Source organism: Melitaea cinxia, chromosome 28 (genome assembly GCF_905220565.1).
Source record: "Melitaea cinxia chromosome 28, ilMelCinx1.1, whole genome shotgun sequence".
NCBI classification, from domain to species: Eukaryota; Metazoa; Arthropoda; class Insecta; order Lepidoptera; family Nymphalidae; genus Melitaea; species Melitaea cinxia.
In genome coordinates, this window is record NC_059421.1 from 8,772,855 (window position 1) to 8,789,406 (window position 16,552).

The window sequence follows — 16,552 nt, forward strand, 5'->3', positions numbered from 1 at the left end:
TGTTCTCACTGCTCTTTTGCGAGTCTTTCCCGTTCGCACACTATGTCAGGTGAGATAGGACTCATTTAGGCCTCGCCTACCGATGAGTTCGCGCCGTCGACTTGTTCAACCTTAAACGATCTTGGTATTTTCCAAGTCCTAAGCCAGGATTACAGTATGAAGGGGGATTGGACCATGCTTGTTTAGACGTGGCGGCGCGGCATTTGGGCGCAAGTAAGCGACCGCGCGATAACTAAATGTACCTAAAACCTTTTTTGTATCGACAGCGCAGCTAAGGCGTCCAGACAACACGTAATTAATTGGTTAACTGTTGGTTAACTTAACTTAGAAGTTTATAAATGTTTACTTCCAAAACTACTCTGATCGTTGTGCTCACGTAACTTATATTTCCCATTGTTTCAGGTAAGGACGCACGGGCCGAATCACGATACCATCCCTTGTGTCCGTAATTTCGCTTGCACTGACTCGAAAGGTTGGCGACGCTTTATGTTATATGATTTTTTTTTGTCATATATGATCCTCAAATATTGATAGTATTCAAACAGCTATGCTGTAGGTATGGATAACCTTTATTATGCCATTATATTTTATCTCTCAAAAATAAAATAGTTAATAGTTAATTTTAAAAACAAGAAAATTAAAAACAAAAATTATCAATCGCAGCGTCTTTATTCATTCACTTACAACTAAACATACATCACCTCGTGTCACAACTTAACATAACTTAAAACTAATTTATATTAAAAACCGCGGGCATCACTTAAATGCATCAGATTATTAAAAAATAGTATTATTTGAACTTTACAACAAACATTTTCAATATGACAATGTACAAACTTTATGGGCTGTTTCACTGGTCGTGGACATATATTTGATGGATAACAGTATCCAAAAGATAAAACTTTTTGATATATTATTCTTTTTTACAATCAAATTCTACTTTTATGAGATGTTTCTAATCGCAAATATGTAACAATTTAAACTTTTTTTATATCATATCAAAAATCAACCCTTCCAGCAGTTATCGAACCAGCGTCTTAACCTCACTGTGTCGATGCTCTAGCCAACTAAGCTATGGAACGATATACCCGGTTATTTTTATTAGGTCGAAATTGTTGATATACTGATTTTATATTCGGTTCTAAGCATTAATAATTGTGGAGATACAGATCCTAACACAGTCTTTCAATTTTACGTGCTGCTGTTTAAATCTATTCGTAACTTATGTGCAGGATAAACTTAATCCATAACCAATGAAACCAACCATTAATAAAAATTTCTTTTTACAAATTGTAAAACTAAAGTTTAAGCTACGCTTTCTTAGGAGGCGGTCTGAAAATACCGACTACTACCGCATGGTCCCTCTCATAAGGTTCTAATGTTAATTGTTCCTGTGGTTTTAACTTGTCCGCTTGTAATTTCTTTACTTCAGACGCAAATACTGCTTCCGGTTGAGCGGTTGAGTCTATACACGAGGCCTGTAGGAAAGTAAATCATTAGTTTTGATTCTTAGAAATATAGATAATTTGGATTAGAGTTTTAACCTCAGTGAGAGAGTTCAATATCAACATGAAATATTTAGATTCTTGTTATCATCATGGGTATTGTCGATTAAGTCACAAAACACATAAGATAGAAATTTATACATATATATATAGAGCCTGTGTCACCAGACATCGATTATCCTTATGAATAGACTACTAACAAGCAAGAGGAAAAATGCATGGGACATCCTTCACCTCAATAAACAACAATATTTAGGATCAAGTATATTGATAGCAGATAAAAATAATCCCATAAATAAATTAAGATTTGACGGTGAAAAATAAAAATACATCAAACTATTTGATACAGTCATACGTCAGACATTTTAAACAGTTACCGATGACACAGGCCCTTAACGTAATTAAATTTTTATATTCAAGGACACAATGCAAGGAACAATTATATTTAATGAATGACGTTAGGATAACTTACCTTAATAGATATAACAAAATGTCCACCATTTTTGAGGAAATGTTGCGCATTTAAACTGACGATCCTGGCTTGATCAGGCTGCGCTACGTCTGCAAATATTGTGTCTACCATACCTACTAACATTCTGAAAGAAAGACGAAATAATTTATGAGTATAATTTTATAATATTTAGATTAGATAATAGTGATTTGTTGTTATCAGAGAGAGAGTTCAAATTGTATCAACATGAAACATTTAGTTCTTTGTATTTCATCATACGAAAAAATTGTATTTTCACCTGTCATTTCGGATACCTTGGAAATATCAATGTAAAAATAACCTATGTGTTACTTGGCTTTCGGTTAGTTTAGTAGTTTTTGCTTAGATAAGTTACAAACATCCATTCACCCTCACAAACTTTAAAATTTTAACCAAATTATTACAACAATAGGGCAAAACTTCATGAAATACATGGAAATTGGAAAAAAGAAAATCATTTGAGTTTTAACTTACCTATATTTCAATGGATGTCTGGCGTCTTCAATGATAGGTATAATGTTTGTCCGTTTCTTTGCTACATTTATAAGGTCTCGACCGGATCTGTGTGAGAATTCTACCGCATACACGAGTCCTTCCTGTAAATGATATTAAAATTAGCCGAGTTGTTAGTGTAAAAATAATTTTTTTTTATTTGTAAATTTTTTCAGAATAGTGGGTAGTGATATGACATAGTCTTCACGGATAGGTCTGTTTTAATACTCATCATAGAAGTTTCTTGTTATAGTTCTTTTTATTTCCTTAAATGTGCTTTTCGTCAAACATAATATAGTACTCCTAGCTGACCCAACAAAAATTGTTGTGTAATATTTTTATATGAAATTGAAATGAATATTTTTATATGAGAAATACTTTAAGATCTATTCTCCTACATTACATTCCTCTACACTCATTTTAACTAAATATGCACAAAAATGTCATAAAAATCTTTTTTTTTTTTTTAATTTATTAATTTCTATAACATTCAGTAATAGCCATAAAAGTGACATGCTTAATTTATCGCAGTAAATGACTGTTCTTTATACACTTAAAACCCATATTTTACTCTATGAGAAAATATTGAATACTTAAAAGCACAATTAATCAACAATAAACATATTTTCATACACTTGACTGCCAAAAAATCACTAAAATTGACTCACCGGTCCAACAATATCAGACACATGGCTGACTGTGGTCCCTGTCCCTGTGGTGTGTGTGTTTGTTTTTTTTAGAGGAATAAGTGGTGTGAAGCAAACCGTACATAACCTTGTTATATCACAACGCTAATCTTATGAGCAGAGTCTTCAAAGTAATTGATGGAAAACACTCTGACTTTGGCAATTCCTATGGGAGTCCAATTATAAAAGAAGAAGAAGAAGACTCACCGGTCCTACAATATCAGACACATGGCTGACTGTGGTCCCGCTAGCTGCCCCAAGGTACAAAACTCTCGATCCAGGAGGCATATGTATAGCGTCCACACCGCCCATTATAGCCGCTGCTAACTTTGATCGGAAAGGATTCCATACTCTGTATTCAACCTTATCTCCCTCTGTCTGGAATGAAATACATAATTTTTATCGATCCTAGAACATTTGTGGTATTTTTCATTTAGAAATCAGCAGTGATCAGAAGTGGGTATGTGGATATGGTCTTCACGAATAGGTCGAGATTAGAGGGACCAAATCATCATTTAAAAAATATTTTATTTAAATAGTTCATTTCAATTTTGTTGGAAGATTGTTTACATAAATAATTTTTAACTTCTATATATGTAACTGATAAATATATGTCACCCATATGTTATTGATAGGTTTAATCAGTAGCCCTTAGGATCTGTTTTGCCTTAAGGCATAAACTACAACTTGTGAATTCACAGGACACAAAAACAAATTAATAGATAATAATCAAACCTCATTTCATGTTTTTATCTTTTTTATAAAAAAATACTTGTCATAATAGATGTCAAGAATTTGTATTTCGAATTTTTCTTTATACTTTGTTTTACAAATTTATTAATTACCTATATATATAAAAATGAATGTTTGTCTGTATGTCCCTTATAGAGTCGTAAACTATGCGTTTGATCATGTCACAATTTTCAGCAAAGTGTTGTACATGAATCTACAAAGGTTTCTGCACGCAGGTTACAGCTAGAATTATATATTTTGGTTCATGCACTTTTTTTTGATTCTGTTACTCTTTAATAAAAAGTTCATTTGTTAAATAACTCGTCTGCTAAATATTGATTACCATTATACATTAGATATCTTTATCAACAACATGTGACGCAAAATCTTATTTCATGTATTCATAACAATTATAAACAAAACACATAAATAACAGTTCCAACATTTGAAATGAACTACAAACTTTCCATAGGGCAATAGTGAAAGTTGCCCTTAACATTGAACATATGTATGATATTAAATAAATTAAACAAACCTCAACAGATATCCTCTTTTCACCGTAAACCTCTGAACCGGGAACAAGATTCTTTGTAACTAGTGCATCCTCTTTACCTCTCGCGATGAATACTCCTGGATGCCTGTGAAGCGTTATCTAAATTATATATGTACGACATATGATTTACATATTTATGCCTGTTTGTTTCAATCAGTAACATATTTGTCTTCAAGCTTACGCTTTCAGAAGAACGAAAGTTATGTTTATTGAACATCATTTTAAATAATTTTAGAATCTTTAACGCAGACGCCAACACAATATGGTCGTCTGTTCCTAAGGTAAGCAACTTAATGCTTGTGTTTTAGGTAGCAACAAACTGATATAGCTAATTTTGTCTTGTATTAAAAATTATAAGAATAATAAAGTTGAGTTAATCTTGAAAGGCAAAAAGCATGTACACTAATAAATAAATCAATTATGAACATTATTGTTACCTGTGCGGCTCGATAATAACTTGCTTTCCTCCTTTGAAACCTCCACGGCCTCCACCACCCCTCGGAGCTCCCCGTCCGCGGCCTGGAAGTAGCCTCACATTAATACTAGTCGCATATTAATGATGTTAGTATTTTGTTTGTTTGTTCATCAGAAGTGGGTATGTGGTATCATAGTCTTCACGAATAGGTCGAGATTAGAGGGACCATTCTATCATCATTTGTATATATAATTTAACAGTAATATAATAGGTAGCACTAATCAATGAAATGTTTATATATATATATATATATATATATATATATATATATATATATATATTTTTTTGTTTTTTATATAACTAGGTCTGCAACAGCAGAAGCATTGTAAATGTTGTTAAGCGGATGGATTAGTATTTTTGTACGTTTGTAATGAATAAACTCAAGACCACTGGATCTATTTTAAACAATTCTTTCACCAGAACACTGTTATCACTGAGTGACAACCTATATTTTTACAATAGATAACGGGAAATAGAAATACATATGTTAAATTGTACAGTGTTATTATTAAATATCTCTATGCTCACAAATTAAAGCTGAAGTACAATTGAATAATTCAGGAAAATATCATTTTGACGTTTTTTAAAGTTCTTTAGTAAAAATTTTCATAAAATCTCCAGACAAAATACAAACAAACATATTTCTTATGTAGACATTATAAAATATTGTAGGTTATAAACATACTTAAGTATTGTCCAAATTATATACTTCGAATTGCAGACACTTGATACTATTTTATATCAACTTTATAATTCCATTGAGTGTTGTTTATTATCAGTTTGTTTCATAAATAACTGTGATGTAGCTCTTTTTATATTGCTTTTTATGTACATAGTTTCCCTTTTATTAAGAATTTATATCTTCAGTTTTGATTCATGTGGTGTTTATAGTGGTTACCTGTGATTACTTGGTACATTTAAATCTATACTAATATTATAAAGCTGAAGAGTTTGATGTTTGAATGCGCTAATCTCAAGGACTACTGGTTCTTTTTGAAGAATTATTTCAGTGTGAGATAGCCCATATATCGAGGAAGGCTGTAGGCCATTTTTTTTTTCAAATTAACGCGTGTGAAACCTCGGGGCAAAGCTAGTAAGTAATAATTTTGAGATGAAACAATTGCAAGTAAACCAATTAAATAAATAAAAAAACAAATATCTACTGTGCTACTAATATCGATTTTAGTAACTATTTTTCTATTAATTTAATTTTAAACAATAATATGTACAAACCTCCTCCGCCGCGTCCTCCAAAGCCCCGGCCTCCACCACCGCCTCCGCCTCGTTTTTCAAACTTGCCGCCGCCTCCCCCGAAGCCACCCCGGCCTCCACCGAATCCCCCTCGGCCTCCACCTCCCCCTCCACCGCGGCCTCCTCTAAACCCTCCGCGACCACCGCCACGCGGACTGTTGAAATCTGTTAAATAAAACAACAATTTACACAACAATCAGGTTAGTTTAACACACGGTTTTTATTTAGGTTAAGCTGTATTCATCTATAACCTGTTTGTTCAACCCGAGACATACGATTTAATTGCGAATGTAATCTTGAAGCACGTGGTTTATTTCATTCGAATCGCACAATTAATTAACATCAAGAAATAATATTTACACGTTACAGTAAATGTTAAAACGTATTCTTGCTGTTTTCGAATTACCACATGCTAAATGCCGACATAACCTAAAACACACGATTTGGACAAAACGATTCTTTTACGTTTTATAACATAATACGCGTAGATAAGAATAAAAAAAAATGTTACATTTATAAAAACTGTATAATATAAAAGTAGTTAAAACTATAAATTAATAGCAATGCGGTAGAAATACCATACCGCACGCGGTAACAGGCCTCGCGTGGTATTGAAAATAGAATGTAATTATATTGTTACTTACCCGGTTTCCCCATACTTCAAATTAAGGTATCTTGTATTGCAGTATCTTGAGACACTATTCACTATCTAAATATAAAAACAAACTTTTTATTCCTCATAAGCAAATGGAGGTCATAGCGCCCGCGCTGTCAGTTCACTTCTGGAGTGGACAGGAAATGGTTCCATTTTCTTACAGCTTATATTGCCAGTCGCAAAATCCTAAAAAAAAAATCAAATCGTAGTAAATTGTAATGTTGCCACTAGCGAAAATAAATTTTTAGATAGTAAAACTAAAAGCTATTTTTTATTTATTATAATGTTCAATACACTAAATAATCTTACTTACTTTTTAATTTTAACTACATATTTGTAGTCATCACTATGTAATACAACATGCAGTTTAATGTAACATAATATTAAGTACATTTAATTATATAAAATTAAGAATAATTTTTGTATTACCTGGTGGTATTTTAATTGAAAATTCATTTAGGTATAGTAGTTAATTTTGAATATATTTATGTATTTAAATTTATACTTAGTTTGCGTTTAATAATTTTAAATATGTTGCTCTGGACTCATCAAAACTCAAGAACGACTGGGCTAATTTAGCTAATTTTTCCTTAAAAATTGTTGAAGGTTCTTAAGGAGGGAAAAATTAGGGACATTGCGAAAAAAAAATCGCAAGGCAACGTCAGTCGTACCGAGATAAATATTGTTATGACACTTTAAAATGTTTAATTGTTCAGTTTTTGCCTACTATCACGATAGGTGGTATATTTTACTTAAAGTTTAAGATAACAATTTCATATCTCTAGCTGTTGATTTAATAATATTTTAGAAAAAGAACACTTTAAATATAGAGGATAGAACCATTTTTTACTACGTTAATAAATTTTAAAGTAAGTTATTAGTTTTTTTTTTTTTAAATTTTTGTTTCAATTTTGTGTAAAAATTGTAAAGAAACTATAAGATCTAAAAATTATATTGCAGTAAAATAAGAAAAAATGGCAAATAAATTAAATAATATAACATTTGACAATTTTAAATGGCTTAACGAGCCCGCTCACTGGAGTTTAAGCGATAATGTATTGATGTTGAGGACAGACAGAGAAAAGGATTTCTGGCAAGAAACCTGGTACAATTTTAATCACAACTCAGGACATGTTTATGGAACCGAGCTAAGCGAAGACTTTACTGTGGAGGTTGGTGCTTTTTTTATAGATTCATGCCTTTAAATTGCCCGTTTCTTTTTCACACATTGACACTGTGGAGGTTGATATATTAATACACTATACTGTATACCGTACTATATATCTATGCTAGGCTCAAGATTAATTGGTCCACGTCGTATAACGTTTACGAGGACGCGACTACAAAGTTTTTTTTAAGAATAACAAACAGATAACCACCGCCTTGGCGCAACGGCAACAGCCATGGATTGTGCCTGATGCGCTGGCGGTTGCAGGTTCAATCCCTGCACATGACAAACATTTGTATTGGCCACGCAGGTGTTTGCCGTGGTCTGGGTGTTTGTGCAGTTGTGGGTCTCCCCACCGTGTCTTGGAGAGCACATTAAGCAGTCGGTCCCGGTTGTTATCATGCACACCTGATAGCAATCGTTACTCATAGTAGGGAATATATCCACTAACCTGCATTGGAGAAGCGTTGTGGATTACGCTCTGATCCTTCTCCTACATGGGGAAAGAGGCCTATGCTCAGTAGTGGGATATTACAGGCTGAAGTGCGGACAGATAACGCGATATTTGTTTTTTTTTATGCAACAAAAAAAAGAGGGGGTTCTCAATTCGACTGTATTTTTTTAATGTTTGTTACCTCATATCTTTTTATTCGGTGTACCGATTTTGACGATTCTTGATTTAAATTGAAAGCTGGTGCATAACGTATAGTCATTTAAATATGAATAAGATCTGGTGTGTAGTTTTTGATTTATTCTTAATACTACGTACTTCTTTGGACACAGTTTACTTTTATGCTTCAGAACCAACACAATTATTATCATGTTAGTGCTAGTTATTATACTTTCACACCATTGTGTGATTTTGGCAACATCAGAACTCAATTATTTTAAACTTTTTTTTAGATATGTGTAGAAGCAGATTTTAAGACACTTTACGACCAAGCTGGCTTAATGCTCTATGTAGATGAAAAGAATTGGGTTAAAGCGGGAATCGAATACACTGACGGGCTGCCGATGATCAGTAGTGTTGTGACTAAAGAGTTTTCCGATTGGGGGACTGGTATGTACAAATTTTGGTTTTTACCTATGGTGCCTAGCTTACACCATTAGTATGGGTTGAGTGCGCGCGTCGTTATGTGCGTGATGCTTGCGTTTGTGTCGGGTGAGTGTGTACATGTGTGGGTGTATGTTGTGCGTAATGCTTACGTGGGGGTAAGTACGTACCTATCTATGTGTGTGTGTGCACGGCGTGTGGTTGTTGTATGCGCGCGCATGCGTGTGCGTGTATATGCGTATGTGTTTGTGGTTGTAAGTTGACGAATAGTCGAAAGAAAAAACATCTACAAAACAGCAACCTGACTACTTACTCACTTCTTACTTTTTGTACACATGAATTTTAGTACTAATATTTATTTACAGAATCATAAATATTTTATATCCTTGACATCTGAAATGACTTCGAATTGTATTACTCGTGGAATTTCATGGGGAATTTTGTGGTGATATTATGTTTTAATAATGAAATATTTTACAGGAGTTTTTACAGGAAATCCGAATAAGTTCTGGTTGAAGTTGATGAAAGTTGGCAATGTTGTCTGTATTAAGTACTCCATAGATAATGAGGCCTGGTTATTATTACGACTCTGCCAATTTCCGATTTCTGAGAAATATTTCGTAGGTCCAATGAGCTGTACACCGACACGGGAGGGCTTAACTGTTAAATTCAGTGGCTTAAAATTTAGTGAGCCCGTTAAAGATATATTACCGATCAAATATTTTAAAAAGATATTTTAAGTAAAATCTATTTTGATTAATGAACATTTTATTGACTTTTAATGTATTACTTGTACTGTGTTTCCCTAATAAAAAAATAAAAAATAACGTATTTTTAATTTCTATTCATTTCCTGACCCCGTGAACTGTTTCAATTTTACTGTCAAAGCAAATATATATATATATTATATTTACACAATACACACACGGTCGTCTGTTAAGTAAGTAAGCAACTTAATGCTTGTGTTATAGGTATAGGTAACAGCCGACTGGCTACATTTTTTTTCGATAAACATACTTATAAATAATACATATATAAATATATAAATAAATATTTAAATTACACCCAGACTCGGGGTGGGAATCGAACCCACAACCCTCGGAGCAGAAAGCAGGATCACTATAAACTGCGCCAACGGGCTACTCAAAATATGTATTCAAAATAAAATTACTTAGCTTCCAATTTAATATAATGTTTAATTATGATTAACTATATTAGCAACTATTAAAATAAAGCAACGATTTAAATTTCTTAGTAATTTTCATTAACGCAGTCTTCTTTCTGAGGATAGCTCACTTCTTGAAATTCCCTCTCACTCGTCTTCCTTTTATACCATAGATCTATAATTTATAGATCAATGTTTTATACTAAATCTTGCACTGTTCAAGCTTCTCGAGTTTGGAATTCTTTACCCCTGCATATTAGACGTGTACAATAGCTTTTTTTTAAAAAAAGGCTGTCAGGAAGCATTTTCTTGACATTCAACGTGAATAAAATTATATATTTGTATGTATATATGTACCTATATGTGTTTAAGTATATATGTACCTATATGTGTTTAAGTAAATATATTCAAACGTTTATGTCTCAATTTGTACACCCACACCGACACAATACCATCTCCTTTGCCCCTAGGTTGCCTGGAAGAGATCGCTTTTCAGCGATAAGGCCGCCCTTTGTACCTTATGATACTTTGTTAAAATCAATCTGATATGTATTATTTCTGTATTGGTGTACAATAAAGTGTATTGTTATCTACTTGTAGTCTTAAATTTTATATTATGTAAAACTAAGGTTTTTAAGTAAAAATATATAACAAATATGAAAAAAATATTTTATTTACATTTAAATTAGGTATTTAACATTCATCATCATTACAGCCTATACAGTCCACTGCTGGACATAGGCCTCCACAAGTTTACGCCAAAAATAACGTGAACTCATGTGTTATGCCCATAATCATCACGCTGGGCAGGCTGGTTGGTGACCGCAGTACTGGCTTTGTCGCACCGAAGACGCTGCTGCCCGTCTTCGGCCTGTGTATTTAAAAGCCAGCAGTTGGATGGTTATCCCGCCACCGGTCGACTTTTTAAGTTCCAAGGTGGTAGCAAAACTGTGCTATCCCTTAGTCGCCTCTTACGACACTCACGGGAAGAGAGGGGGTGGCAGACCAAAGACTCAAAAATTATCCTAGGGTGGACAAGATAGAGATAGGCCTGTAGTTACTGAAAAGTTCAGCATCTCCAGATTTAAATATAGGGACGACCTGCGCTACTTTCCAGATAGAAGGAAATATTCCTGACGTAAGAGAGCAATTAAAGATGATAAAAAGGGGTTTGACAAAACTTGAAGCGCTACGAGAGATGAATAATGGTGAAATTCGATCATGTCCAGCACCTTTAGATACACTAAAAGTGAGCATTTTTCTATAGGTCTGCCTGCGAGATATACTTAGTGTCGATAAGCAATCACTAGAAAAGGCTAATGTCCCTGTCCAGCACTCGTAAACATCTTCATTATCAAAATTACTAATAGGAGGATAGGAGCAAGAAGAAACTGAGGAGAAGCAGGTCGCGAAGGCATTACAAATCTCACTACCAGAATGCACTTGACGATCACCATCAATCATGACAGCAGGGTAAACTCCAGTACCACCACGCTTTGCTTTGACGTAGCAACAAAACGTCGCGTTGGTGCAACGGTCACAGCCATGGATTGTACCTGTTGCGCTGGCGGTTGCGGGTTCGATCCCCACACATGACAAACATTTGTATTGGCCATACAGATGTTTGCCGTGGTCTGGGTGTTTTTGCAGTCCTTGTGGGTCTCCCCACCGTGCCTAAGAGAGCATTCTAAGCCGTCGGTCCCGGTTGTTATCATGTACACCTGATAGCGATCGTTACTCATAGTAAGGAATATATCCGCCAACCCGCATTGGAGCAGCGTGGTGGATTAAGCTCGGATCCTTCTCCTACATGGGGAAAGAAGCCTATGCCCAGTTGTGGGGTATTACAGGCTGAAGCGTTAGGACCAAAACAATTTTGGATCATTTGAAATTCCATCCTCTATTTTCTGCAAATATGACTTATAGTTAGCTGAAGCCATTTTATGGCAATTATTTGAAACATTCTTCATTGATGTCTGCTTCTATTGGTCTTAGCGTGATGTTACGAGTATATAGACTAGCCTTCCTAGATAAACGGGCGCGTTCAAACAAAAAACTCTATTTCATAAAGATAAATTTAATCTGGAAAATTCATATCGTTACTACGCAAAACTAAACAAAACTTACATTATTAAAATTCAAGTAAGCCAAATATTCTTTTCGGTCTTTCTTTGTGGGTTTTACCGCGATGCCTAGCTTACACTATTAGTCTGTGTAGTGCGCGCGTTGTGTGCGTGATGCTTCCGTGTGTGTATATAATGTGTGTATGCGTGTGTGATGCTTACGTGTGGGTTGAGTACGTACCTAGTTGTGGGTGTGTGTGCATGGCGTGTTTGTGCAAGGCGTGTGTGTGTATCTGCAAAGCGTGGGTGTGTTTGTGCGCATGTGAATGTGAATATGGTTTGTCAAAATATTTTGTATTCTTAACATCTGAAATGGCTTCGAATTGTATTGTTCGTGGAATTTCATATATAATGTTACGTTTTAATAATGAAATATTTTACAGGAGTTTTTACAGGAAATCCGAATAAGTTCTGGATGAAGTTGACGAAAGTTGGCAATGTTGTCTGTATTAAATACTCCATAGATAATGAGACCTGGTTGTTATTACGACTCTGCCTATTTCCGGTTTCTGAGAAATATTTCGTGGGTCCAATGAGCTGTACACCGACACGGGAGGGTTTAACTGTTAAATTCAGTGGCTTGAAGTTTAGTGAGCCCGTTAAAGATATATTACACTCCGATTAAATATTTAAAAAAGTTGATGTCATTTTAAGTAAGATCTATTTTGATCGATGAACATTTAATTGACTTTTAATGTATTACTGTACTGTTTCCCTAATAAAATAAAAAAAAATTTATAACGTATTTTTAATGTGCTGTGTGGCTACGGCATCAAAGACTATAGCCACCGCTCTCTTCCCGTGGGTGTCGTAAGAGGCGACTTAGGGATAGCATAGTTCCACTACCACCTTGGAACTTATAAAGCCGACCGATGGTAGGATAACCATCTAATTGCTTGCTTTGGAATACACAGGCCGAAGACGGGCAGCAGCGTCTCAGGTGCGACAAAGCCAGCCCTGCGGTCACCAACCCGCCTGCCCAGCGTGGTGACTATGGGCAACACACATGAGTTCACGCCATTTTTAGCACGAACTTGTGAAGGCTATGTCCAGCAGTGGACAGCGATAGGCTGAAGTGATGGATATAATATTCACCTGATTACTGACAAACTCCAACCGGAACACTCTGTCCTGTGTGCCGTGACGTAGTTTGAATCCTTTGTTTGTCCTCGTGTTACCTAAATTGTATACTTTTGCCGTTTCGTATACGTCTACAAGTTCAAGGAGATAGGCCTCCACAAGTTCGCGCCAAATATGGCGCAAACTTGTGGAGGCCTATCTCCAGCAGTGGACTGCGAAAGGCTGAAATGACGATGATGATTTTTTAATTTCTATTAGTGATGTGCCGCATCATCAAAAATCTATATCCGCGGATACGGATATTTAGTGTCAATATCCGCTGATATGGATACGGATACGAATCTTTATTTACTCACTCAATCGGTGACAGCGAGTGACCTTGAAACGATAGTTAACGTCACGCCCGGTGCAACGACGGGCAGGACAGGTTTTGACTTACATTGCGAGCGTATTATTTTTATTAACCGACTTCCAAAAAAAGGAGAAGGTTCTCTATTCATCTGAATTTTTTTTTTGAAAGAAAGAAAACTTTTTTATTAACCTTTTTGTTTACAATATTAGTCTTTTTGTTTACAATATATTTTTTTATGTATCTCCTCAGAACTTTTGACGGAATGGACCAATTTCGATGATTCTTTTTTAATCGAAAGGTGGTGCGTGTCATGTGGTCCCGTTTAAATGAAATTGATATCTAACAAGTACTCTTCAAGTTATATCTGATAATACGTATTTGCTGGACTATATTTTAGTCGATCTACATTTGTATTATACCGCATAAATTTTCACTGGGTACACCAATTTTGATGATTCTTGTTTTAATCGCAAGCTGATGCTTGTCTTGTAGTTTGCTTATAAATTTGATCGACATGATGATTTGATATGATCAGTAAAGGATACGGATACGAACTTCATTTTTCCCGTGGATATCCGCGGATACGCATATCCGGAACATCACTAATTTCTATTCATTTACTGACCCCGTGAACTGTTTCAGTTTTACCGCCAAAGGAAAACATTAAAAATTTATTGGAGATAATATTACTTAGCTCTCAATTTAACATAACGTTTAATTATGATTTACTATATCCTTGTAATTTAAATTTTTAAATTATGTGAATCTAAGGTTTTAAGTAAAGGTATCAGTTTTATAAGTCAAATAACAAATATGGAAAAAATATTTTTATTTACATCTTAATTACGTATTTAACATTCAGTATATATTTATGGAATGTAAACAACTCACAGTTAATAATAGTGGACCTATATATTGATTATGTATTTCAATGCAGTTTTTAAGTAAATTTCGTATAATAAATATCATTGGCAATGGCTTATTCCAGTTATAGGGAGGACTGAGTCTGAGTCCTCCCGTGACCATGGTTGCTGTAAAGTATCCGAAACGTCGGGAATCAAAAGTTAATAATAAACCGCGATAAAATCCGAAAAAAGTTGTTTCATTAAATGAGTAAAATTCGCGTAAACATTAGAAAACAATACAATAATAATATATAAGGCCACTATAAAAAACTACCAACACAGAAAAAACACAAAAAGCGCTTTCAGCGCTGCAATTACAATACACATTACAGATTTATCGGTTTCGGAAATCTTTCGACTTGGTAAAAATCTGTAACACGTTACCGGACTAATAACAGTTTTTGAAAGGATTTTATTTTCATAATAGATATAAAGATAAATTTAATCTTGAAAATTCACAACGTTGTTATGTAAAACTAAACGAAATCAAAAACGAAAATTACAATTAATTAAATAATTAATTCCCTAAATATTATAAAAAGCCTATCACAATACATTCTATAATCTAAAAAATGCACTCTTTGATTTATATCACGAATTTTATATACATTGTAATATGTATAAACGGGTTTCATAGTACATATTAACATAGCTTTAATGACTTTTTACAGATGACAAAAAAAAAAGAAAAAAAAAATATATATATATATATATATATATATATATATATATATATATATATATAAAGAAATAATAAATAGATAAGTTTGACATACACACAATTGTCTTCTCCGACTCACTTGCTGATACAAATATTATAGGAGGCAAAACTGCTTGATGGATAATAAACGAAATCAAATTTTAATATCAATTTGATAACTTCTGTATACCGTAAAAAATGACATAAATAACGATAGTACAAGCATATGACAGTATTTATATATACATATAATAATTCATTTGACAATTTACTTAATACATAACTCTCACCTCATTTTCAATTATACAATCATACAAATGCATTCACAATAAACTTTAAATCACTAATATTGCCATAAAACAAAAAAAAAACCGAGGAAGACACGAAAAGTCCATAAAACAGACAAAACATAAAACCCTAAGTATACAGCTTAAACAAATATCACATTTTCACTTCTACAACCATAAAACTTAGGTCTATAGATATTATGAAACCAATGATTCTTAAAATTATTATCAACGCCATCTATTGACGATAAGTCGATGTATCGACACTGCGTATACTCGATTTATTTTCCTTAATAATGTGATTCTACCCTATTTAAAATTAAATTACCCCAGAGGGGGTATAAACCCTGGTAAAAAAAATTATAAAGGCTATGTTGACAGATCCATACCGTTACTGACTTCGGTCAACCTGAATCAATCCATAAATAAACATTCACATAAATATTCAATTGATTAAACCTTGATATTTGATAAAGAAATTATAAATCATCAGAAGTTTATGATAGCATAAAATTGCTCTATATCAAGAAGTTATTTTCATAAACATTCAAGGCCACTTTTCTATAATTCGACCTAAGACAAGATTTGAAAGCACTCTTATAAAAATAAAAAAAAAATTAAATAGGTAAAAAACCTAACATATTTTTCGAATTCAATGGTTCCAATCCTCAGTAGAATTTACCAGAACATTTTTGTTTAAGACAATTTAATTTTAGATGTCTACTTTAAAATCAGCTTTTGAAATATCATAGATTAAAAAACCTAACTATTTAATCTTAAATTCCTATATAATAATATACAAAAATGAATAGTATTTAAGACTTTCTTTATAAAACTAATATCTTATGGGAGGGTAATTTAGCATTTACAAGCTACTTA

The 16,552-nt window shown here is 33.6% G+C and overlaps 2 protein-coding genes across 2 annotated transcripts; one reads left to right on the plus strand and one right to left on the minus strand.

Annotated features, from left to right (window-relative positions):
* Positions 1-654: 654 nt before the first annotated feature.
* Positions 655-6,841, minus strand: LOC123667474 (rRNA 2'-O-methyltransferase fibrillarin). The gene is made up of 8 exons (XM_045601368.1): positions 6,829-6,841; positions 6,167-6,349; positions 4,896-4,977; positions 4,441-4,543; positions 3,381-3,551; positions 2,470-2,591; positions 1,978-2,101; positions 655-1,478 (listed from the first exon to the last, which is right to left on the minus strand). The coding sequence occupies exons 1-8, from the start codon at positions 6,839-6,841 to the stop codon at positions 1,311-1,313; spliced, it is 966 nt and encodes a 321-aa protein (XP_045457324.1). The 3' UTR covers positions 655-1,310.
* On the plus strand, positions 6,266-13,090 carry LOC123667592 (regulation of enolase protein 1-like). Its single transcript, XM_045601469.1, has 4 exons — positions 6,266-6,384; positions 7,800-8,011; positions 8,911-9,067; positions 12,733-13,090. Exons 2-4 carry the CDS (start codon positions 7,814-7,816, stop codon positions 12,972-12,974), a joined length of 597 nt encoding a protein of 198 aa, XP_045457425.1. The 5' UTR covers positions 6,266-6,384; positions 7,800-7,813; the 3' UTR covers positions 12,975-13,090.
* The last annotated feature ends 3,462 nt before the right edge of the window (positions 13,091-16,552 follow it).